The sequence below is a fragment of the Paramormyrops kingsleyae genome, chromosome 6, assembly GCF_048594095.1.
Source record: "Paramormyrops kingsleyae isolate MSU_618 chromosome 6, PKINGS_0.4, whole genome shotgun sequence".
In the NCBI taxonomy this organism is placed as follows: domain Eukaryota; kingdom Metazoa; phylum Chordata; class Actinopteri; order Osteoglossiformes; family Mormyridae; genus Paramormyrops; species Paramormyrops kingsleyae.
The window spans coordinates 23571848-23579686 of record NC_132802.1 but is presented as its reverse complement, the minus strand read 5'-3'; the positions used below and the strand labels follow the sequence as shown (position 1 = coordinate 23579686).

Below are 7839 nucleotides of genomic sequence, written 5' to 3'. Positions count from 1 at the left end.
GGCTCCAGGGGGCCCTGGGGATGGGGATGGGGGGGGGTAGGGGTGATGCTGGGCCAGATTTAATAAGATTAATCGTTTACATTTTTTCTATGTGATCAGAATGCAAGTGAACGTCAGGCATCATAAAAAAGGTTTGGCTTGAAAACAGTCGCCCCTCCAGATTTGCAGATTTCACATTGGCAGTTTTGGTTATCGGTCATGAACAATAACATGGGAATTTTCTGGCAGCTTGCTGGAAGATTGCAGAAACTTGCAGACAAACGCATAAGCCAAAATTAATAAAGGATACAAAAAATGACTGCGATCACATAAAATCATACATAAATGTGTTAATATTTTTAGTGTAAATTCATGCTGTATCTTGAATAACTTTTCATCTGTCTCAGCGACCAGCCTCACTCGTGTTAGCTGTCTCTGTGATCGTGAAATCTTGCATTTCTTTCAGTAACTTTTAAACTTTCAGTATCATTAATTTTGCATTTCTAATAATGGACCCAAGAATTTTTCATGAATTTTCACATTTGCTAAGCTCTTCTGTCCCTAACCCTTGAGAATGTGAAGGGGAGATTATATAGTTTATTTCTGGAAATTAACCTCTCCCCCAGACCTCCAGCATTTTGCAGCCCAGTGGAATACTAGAAAACTCAAGTGTAACAGACTTTATTAACAAGCAGTGATAGATCCACTTAAACTGAGCTGGAGAAACAGGTACAAAATACTTTTACAAAAACTAATCTTTGGACTACATGGAAGCATTCTGCTTCTATGATTATGGTACCAGTCAATATATAGTAAGTCAGAGCATTGTTTGATGTCAATAAGTAGATAGCTTTAAGGAAGGCAGTCAATACAGAATGGTAAATCACATTTACTGTGTCTGATGCAGAAGGACAGTCCCTGGTATGAATAAGATCATTCCTGCTGATGTGTCAGATTCTCAAGAGGAGTGACACTCATAAGGTACAGACGCTCCTCTACTTACGAATGAGTTACGTTCCGAACTGCTGTTCGTAAGTCGTTATTCAACATCATTTTAAGGGTATATGCAAGTACAAAGAACTAGGATGCTGGGAGTACGCACATTACGCTGCTGTGCGGCGGGAGTAGTGGCCAGAAGTCGTACTAGGCGGAATTGGCACGCAGAAAAAATTAATTGATGTTGCAGACAGGAAACGGGAGCCCAAGGAACACAATTTGGACTTGCAGTCCTCTTCGTTCGTATGTCTGAAAGTTCGTAAGTTGAAAGTTTGTAAGTAGAGGAGCGTCTATTTCAATAATGACAATTTAAAAAATGTAAAATGCATTATCTTCTACAAAAAAAATACACAAAGATTTCACAGTGTTTAAACCTTAACCTATGCACTTCAATTATTTCATAGTGCAGAGTTAGGTATTTCTAATGTTTAAATTTTCTCCAGCTATAAAATGAGATTTCTATACATGGGTGGTCATCTGTTTATTTGTCTATAACGGTACATTTAAAAGTAAAATGAAAAATATAAAAGTATCTTTACAGTTTTGCTTTTATTCACATTTGAGGTCCTTAATTCCACTTGCATAACAGAAGGCACAGACTGGGTGAAGTCACTAGGTACCCCATTCCCTAGACACTACATCCTCAAAGAATTTCAGTTGCCGCACCATCACAGCATATGCCTTGTAGGTGTCTTCTCCCATTTCTTCTCGGAGACACAGCTGGGAATGAGAACACAGATGTAACAGAATGCAAAGGTCTCACTGAGAAGGAAGGAATCTCATAATAAAATCACAGTTATACTGTGATAATCCTAATGGACAGAGTAGTGTAATTCAATGGCATCATTGTTCACACTTGCCTCTCTCTTGCCCTCATCATCTTCCTCCATAATGTCCAGAACCCTGTTTAAAAGTTTCACTCCCAGTCCCTTCGCTACATCAGTCCGTAAGCGTTCAATCGCTCTCATGATCTTTGTACGACCCGATGTAGTGTCTGCAGAAAACATGCAAGATGATGATATTTAGGTGAAGTCTATGTATTAGATATTTGCTGCATTTTAGTGACACTTTTAAGACATATTGTATGGTCTTTAAGTAGTGCTCAGCAAATATCTTGCATCAGGATAAAAATCTCAGTAATTCTTTAATAATTACATCAGATAAAATGCATGCCCAGGAGCAATAAAATGTGAATATGTTGAACAAATTACATGGGACCACATTACACTGGCATATTTTAAGCAGCTCAGCTCCTGATGGCAAATTATAAAATACTCATAATGCTGTTTTAATTCCACCGTGTTATAAAGAGATGAATATGATGGCAGACCTGAAGGGAGTTCACTCAAGTGAAAATCCACTTGATCCAATTTTGCCTTCCCATGCAGAACCAACGTGTCTCTGTACTTCCTGTTCAGCTTGAACTCGGGCACTGACGTGGCATCACAACCAGCTTTTTCTGTGCCTGGATCTCTGGAATCCATTCTTAATGTTTGTGTCATCAACTGAACTAGGTCCTGCATTTCAGTAGATTGGCTCTTTCTGGAGTACATGATCAAAAACCCAAAGTCAGTGTAGTAATATATGAGTGGAGACATAACATTGGAAAAGGTTTGAAACATTTACACCACGGCTACTTCTCAATATCAAGAATGCAAAGGTCGTATTTGCGATCCTAGCTGGAGCGGTCTTGCTAACTTGCCTTTGCAAGAACGAACTTGGCATGCAATGAATCATGGGATTGTTCTCATTTAATGAGGAGGCAACCGATGCATCCTTGATATTTGGGGTGGGGCAAGAATGACATCCGGGGATTTCTACCATACTCTGCACTTCTGTTCTTAGTATTGGAGCTGGTCTTCGGCAATGGAAGATGTAAAATTGGTATGCAAGAAGCCAAGTATGGATATTGGGAAACACCCCAACTTTCAGGCAAACTGAATTAAGGACTAGAATAAATTGCAAACTGCCATTTATTAGAATTAATTGTGTATTATTATAGTGGACATGCTCTATACACTGAGGGATTAGCTAAGGTCTCCCACCTTTCTTTGTGTTCTCCTTCCAATGGGTCCGTAGAACTGGTAGAGGAGCTGCATTCATCTTCCTCTGACTGCTGTTGTGACAACCTGCTTACCTGCAGGGACAGGGAGCATGTCTTCAGTGTCACTAAGAATTAAAATACCATCATGCACCATAATGTTTTTAATACAAAATGGCAGACTATGCTCAAGGATGTAGGGAGAACGTTAACAAATGACCTTGTTTGTTTTGCTGGGGGTATCGGATGCAGTGCAGTTAACAGCAGCTTCCTGAATGTGAGAAGGTCTTATGTCTGAACTGGGAATATCACATGATGTTGGCCTTGGTGCAGGAACACCTTTAGAAAGAAACATGCTCCGGTTTTTCTCTATTTTAGCAATTAGGATTATGAACAGAGATTTGTTTTAAATATCTTACCAGCTAAGTGACAGAAATCTTCCTGGGACTGCTTTAGTCTTCTTCGTTCTCTAGCAGACAAGGGACGATCCTAAAACAGATCACGTTCAATAAAATTAACCACATCTGTGCCTTTTATTGATCTTATTGATTAAGTAAACAAATGCAAATCTATGACCCCCTACCAGTGATTGTTAGGAAAAAGTGCAAAATCTGTAATATCAATGGGAAAAATGGCCATATAGATGCCTAAATTTCCCTCGGGATCAATCAACCAGCCAAATAAACAAACAAACAAATAAATATGCATGCATCTTAATGTAAATTTCTACTACTATTTTGAAGAACTTTAAATTTTAAGATCTTTGTATTGTGACTATCGCAGCAACAATAAGAATCCGTTTCCTAAAAAAAAATTATTTACAAAAAATTGGTTTCTGGAAACTTTTTCATAAAAAAAAATATGTCATGTGAGTTAAAGTAAAAGAGCAGTTATAGGAATGGTGAGGCAGTCCATTCTCAATGCTCATATTCCTCATCCTCACATGTGACACTGCAACACCAAGACGTCTAGAACCAGGGATGCCAGATGAGGATGACGTCTGTGCCTCCATGGAGCTCTGACTCCTCTTCACATTTTCTGCAACAAAACCACCAGAGGAAGGTGGCAGAGGCCCGTGAAGGGCCGTCTTAAACAAAGAGATGTGAAGACACATTACACATGGAATGGGACTGCTGCTCCAACCACAGATTAACACTGAACTTTTCAGAAACAAAAGAACACAGCATTAGATTGTGAAGTGATAATGTTAGACGTATGCAACTTAAAAAAGACATGTTAAAATGGTATGGATTTTGTAGGCACTACATTTTAAGATATTGATTTCTTGTTGATTTGAAGCCCCAAGAACTTAAGGACATGTAAGCATCAGTTATACTGCATTCTTTGCTATACCCACCCTGTCCTCGTTGTCATTTCCCCTGTTTTCCCACATTTTCTCCCTGTTCCTCTGTCTATGCAAACAGGATACAGAAGGTTCAGAAGTTGAGGAAGGAGGCTGCAGCTTAGGAGATGGAAGACTGGGTAGCAACTCATGAGCAGAATGCTCCTAAATAAGTAACAGGAACAAAAAAAAAGGAAACACCTGAATAATGTTGCACTCAACATACATCACTGATAGGACATATGGCACAAAACAGGGAGAAAAAAACATACTATAGATGCCCACCTCAATTATAACAGATACAAGGGGCTCCAAAAGCTTTCCTGTTGAGTCCAAAATCTCCTATAAAGAGAATATTTGTGTCCAAGAGTTAAATTGCTAGTAAGTCATTTGAGCCAAGTAAACACATATATATACACACACACAACACCTTTTTCAATTTCATGAAAGTACTGGGTTTATAAACCTTGACATGAATATCTTCTGAAGCAGGTGCTTCTTGGAGCAGCTTCAAAGTATCTTCATTCTGAGGTTCAGGGGATGCTGATGGTCCACTCTTTACTAGGTTGCCAGGTTGGAGGACAGCATCCCTCACAGGAACATCCTTTGGCTCTTCATTAGTCCTGCTGTCACTGGTCACTATCTTCCTATTGTGTGTCTCAGATGATGAAGGCTGTGTTTTCCTGCTTTTCCTCTCTTCGCCTGGCTTGGCATCAGAATGGATGTGGTTTGGCGCTACCAGAGTTTGAGGTTGTGCTTTCAAGTGCTTTCTATTTTCCTTTGAAGTTAGGATGTCAATATCAATGTTGCTCACACTAGCCAAGGATGCCCCTGTATTGTTAAGACTGTCTTGTGGGAGAGCTTCTGGGGAATACTCTTTTGGGGATGGAAGGGCCTCATTCGCTGGCCTGCTGCTTTTGTGTTGTGGCAAATAGTTTACCTCCCTCTGCGAAATAACAGCAAAGTGGTCATGAGACGAACACTATAAAACTTAATGTGTTTGCTGCCAGACATACCAGGTACAGGAATGGAAGCTGGAGTGGAAAGGGATTGACATCTTACCACTTTACCCTTCTTGGATATATCAGAGAGAGGCTGGTTGTGAGCCTCAGGTTTTGAAAGCGGTGGCGCCAGAAGTGAAGATGCACTATTTGGCTGGCTACTGAGAACCTTCTTCTTTGATTTGGCAGTTTTTCTAATGTCAAGAGAGCAAGAAAAGTTTTTGAAAAAGCAACTCCACAGTTCTTAATGAACCACGCACTGAAATGAAACATACGTACTCCTTCGTTGCTTCTAAAAACAAAGAGATCTGCTGCTTGATGTACGGCTGCCGGAGGATGTGCTTGACATCAGGCCTCTCCTCTGGCTTCTTACTCAGCATGGATCTGATCAGCTCTCCCAGCTGTGGGTTGTATTTGCTGGGCATTTGAGGCAGCTGAGAGTAACAGAAAAACAGGCATTGCTGATGCACTACAGTGATCCTGCAGCAAATAACACACATTCACATTCCAGCCACCTATTTCTGACACACAAAACTCTAAATGCTCACCTTTCCTTCAACGATGCGATACACCAGGGAGTTCATATCCTTCGCATTGAAGGCATGCTTCAGAGTGGCCATTTCATACACACAGCAACCCAGCGCCCAAATGTCAGACTTAGAGGGAAGAAAATGGGTGAAAACTGTCAGAGTTTAGTAAATCTTCCTTAATCCATCACTAATTTAATGAAAATATAAGCATACAGTTTATGAAACTGTTTATTCCCAAAAAGCAAGCATTCGGCTGAGGGAGGAGTACCTTGTAGTTGTACGGCTTGTTGGAGAAAAGCTCAGGGCTCATATAGTAGGGTGTCCCAATTAAAGTACTGGCCATGTCGTTCTGGTTTTCTAGCACTCGAGCAATCCCAAGATCTCCAACTTTTATTATGTTTGTCTTGGTCAGAAAGATGTTCTGGGTTTTCAAATCTCTATGCAAGATGTGTTTTTCATGCAGGTACTGTACATCGGCAGAGGACAAACAATAAGCACTGAATCTCATAAGAAGTCTGTAAATTAACTTCTAATGTTGTGGCTTTTAATATGAGCAAAGACAGATCATGCAGTTTTATATTAGTTGATCAAAATCAAAGCAATGCACACCTGTAATGCCATGGCGATTTGGACAAACCACTCAACCACTTGTCTCTCTAGAAGAAGTTCGCCCTTCTGCTGCTTCAGCTTGTGGTAGAGATCCCCCCCTTCACAGTATCCCATGACGATGTACAGATGGCAGTCCTCCCCCTCCCAGGACTCCCTGTATGTCACAATGTTAGGGTGTCGCAGCTGGGACAGCAGCTGTGCTTCCTGTTCAGCAGATCTCCTCTCACGTTTTGATGACATTCTTAAGTTCAACTTCTTGATGACGTACTAATATTGAAATGAATAAATACGTAAAAATCAATCAAAACTTTTATCAATATGTACTTCACTGACATTATTGCGGATACGGGGTCTTAAACTTCCCTAAAACATGAAGGAGCAGGAGAAGAAAGCTATTTATTTCTAAATAAATATTTCTAGTTTTATGTGCTTCAAATGGGAATACCTTTTTCCCGCAAAAAAACACTGTCACCGTGTCACAGCAGTTACCAAATTAAAACATTATATTAGCAAGTAAATCAACCATCTGGCCAGAAGGGTAGAATAATGAAACAGGAGGATGACAATGTGACCAAAAAGTCAATCCGAACAGATAATTTCCCCCCTCCGTGTGTTGCAGGACTCGTACACAAATTAATTCCAACGCAACAAAATAAATCTAATGCAGAAAACCAGTTGAATGAACGGAAGCCGTTAACTATGTAGCAACTATATAGCAAGATCGTTTAATTTATTCCAGTCCGGCATATAACTAATGGTTCTTTTAAAAGCAGTTATTTTATGTTTTTGGTGTCCAAAGTGAGCATTCGGTCATACTATCATGCTGACTGGCTATCTAAGTACATTACTGAAAATATTCCTGGCTATTTACATCAATAATTAAATTCTTATATGTAATTTATATCGCATGCTTAGCTATGTGTAAGGATATAACTGGTTAGCTTCCTAACACATTAACATTAAGATAGGTAGGAATACCTGTTTTCCTTCTGTTCTGTGTCTGACCAAATTCACTTCTCCGTAGCTCCCTTTTCCCACTACCCTAACAAAAGTATAACTCTCCATAATTCTTCACCGGTTGAGCTGTCAACACCTAAACTTGTGATTTTCTTTAATCTAGTGATACATTATAACATACACATAAACATTCTAAAAACCCTCCAAAATTAAGACGGTAGGACAGGAAATTATCAGCAGCTACGCTGTTGCCAAGCAACAGGCATCATTCCACCATCGACTCCAGGCCTTGTGTGATTTTCAGAGTCTCGGGATTTCACACACCGCCACCTATCGGAGTTGGTGGGGCGTAGTTCAACTCGTAGACATTATTTGTCGACTATG

The 7839-nt window shown here is 40.0% G+C and overlaps 1 protein-coding gene across 2 annotated transcripts; it reads right to left on the bottom strand.

Moving 5' to 3' along the window:
* Nucleotides 1-644: 644 nt before the first annotated feature.
* On the bottom strand, nucleotides 645-7740 carry nek4 (NIMA-related kinase 4). 2 transcript variants are annotated; one of them, XM_072712907.1, is made up of 16 exons: nucleotides 7477-7740; nucleotides 6499-6765; nucleotides 6158-6355; nucleotides 5908-6015; nucleotides 5639-5793; nucleotides 5421-5553; nucleotides 4789-5304; nucleotides 4644-4700; nucleotides 4374-4523; nucleotides 3960-4103; nucleotides 3436-3505; nucleotides 3237-3355; nucleotides 3021-3112; nucleotides 2306-2517; nucleotides 1836-1969; nucleotides 645-1695 (listed from the first exon to the last, which is right to left on the bottom strand). In XM_072712907.1, the coding sequence occupies exons 1-16, from the start codon at nucleotides 7561-7563 to the stop codon at nucleotides 1588-1590; spliced, it is 2550 nt and encodes an 849-aa protein (XP_072569008.1). In that variant the 5' UTR covers nucleotides 7564-7740; the 3' UTR covers nucleotides 645-1587. The 2 variants fall into 2 exon arrangements, with proteins under 2 accessions (XP_072569008.1, XP_023661235.1); XM_023805467.2 differs by having other exon boundaries at nucleotides 4825-5304.
* Between the last annotated feature and the right edge of the window lie 99 nt (nucleotides 7741-7839).

What these genes read in the sequence shown, in the direction of transcription:
- nek4 (XM_072712907.1), bottom strand. Translation starts at nt 7,563, where the DNA reads ATGGAGAGTTATACTTTTGTTAGGGTAGTGGGAAAAGGGAGCTACGGA. An exon ending in CTTGAGTGAACTCCCTTCAG is followed by an intron (nt 1,970 to 2,305) that starts GTCTGCCATCAT and finishes TGTTTTCTGCAG; the next exon opens with ACACTACATCGGGTCGTACA. An exon ending in ATGATGAGGGCAAGAGAGAG is followed by an intron (nt 1,696 to 1,835) that starts GCAAGTGTGAAC and finishes TCTCATTCCCAG; the next exon opens with CTGTGTCTCCGAGAAGAAAT.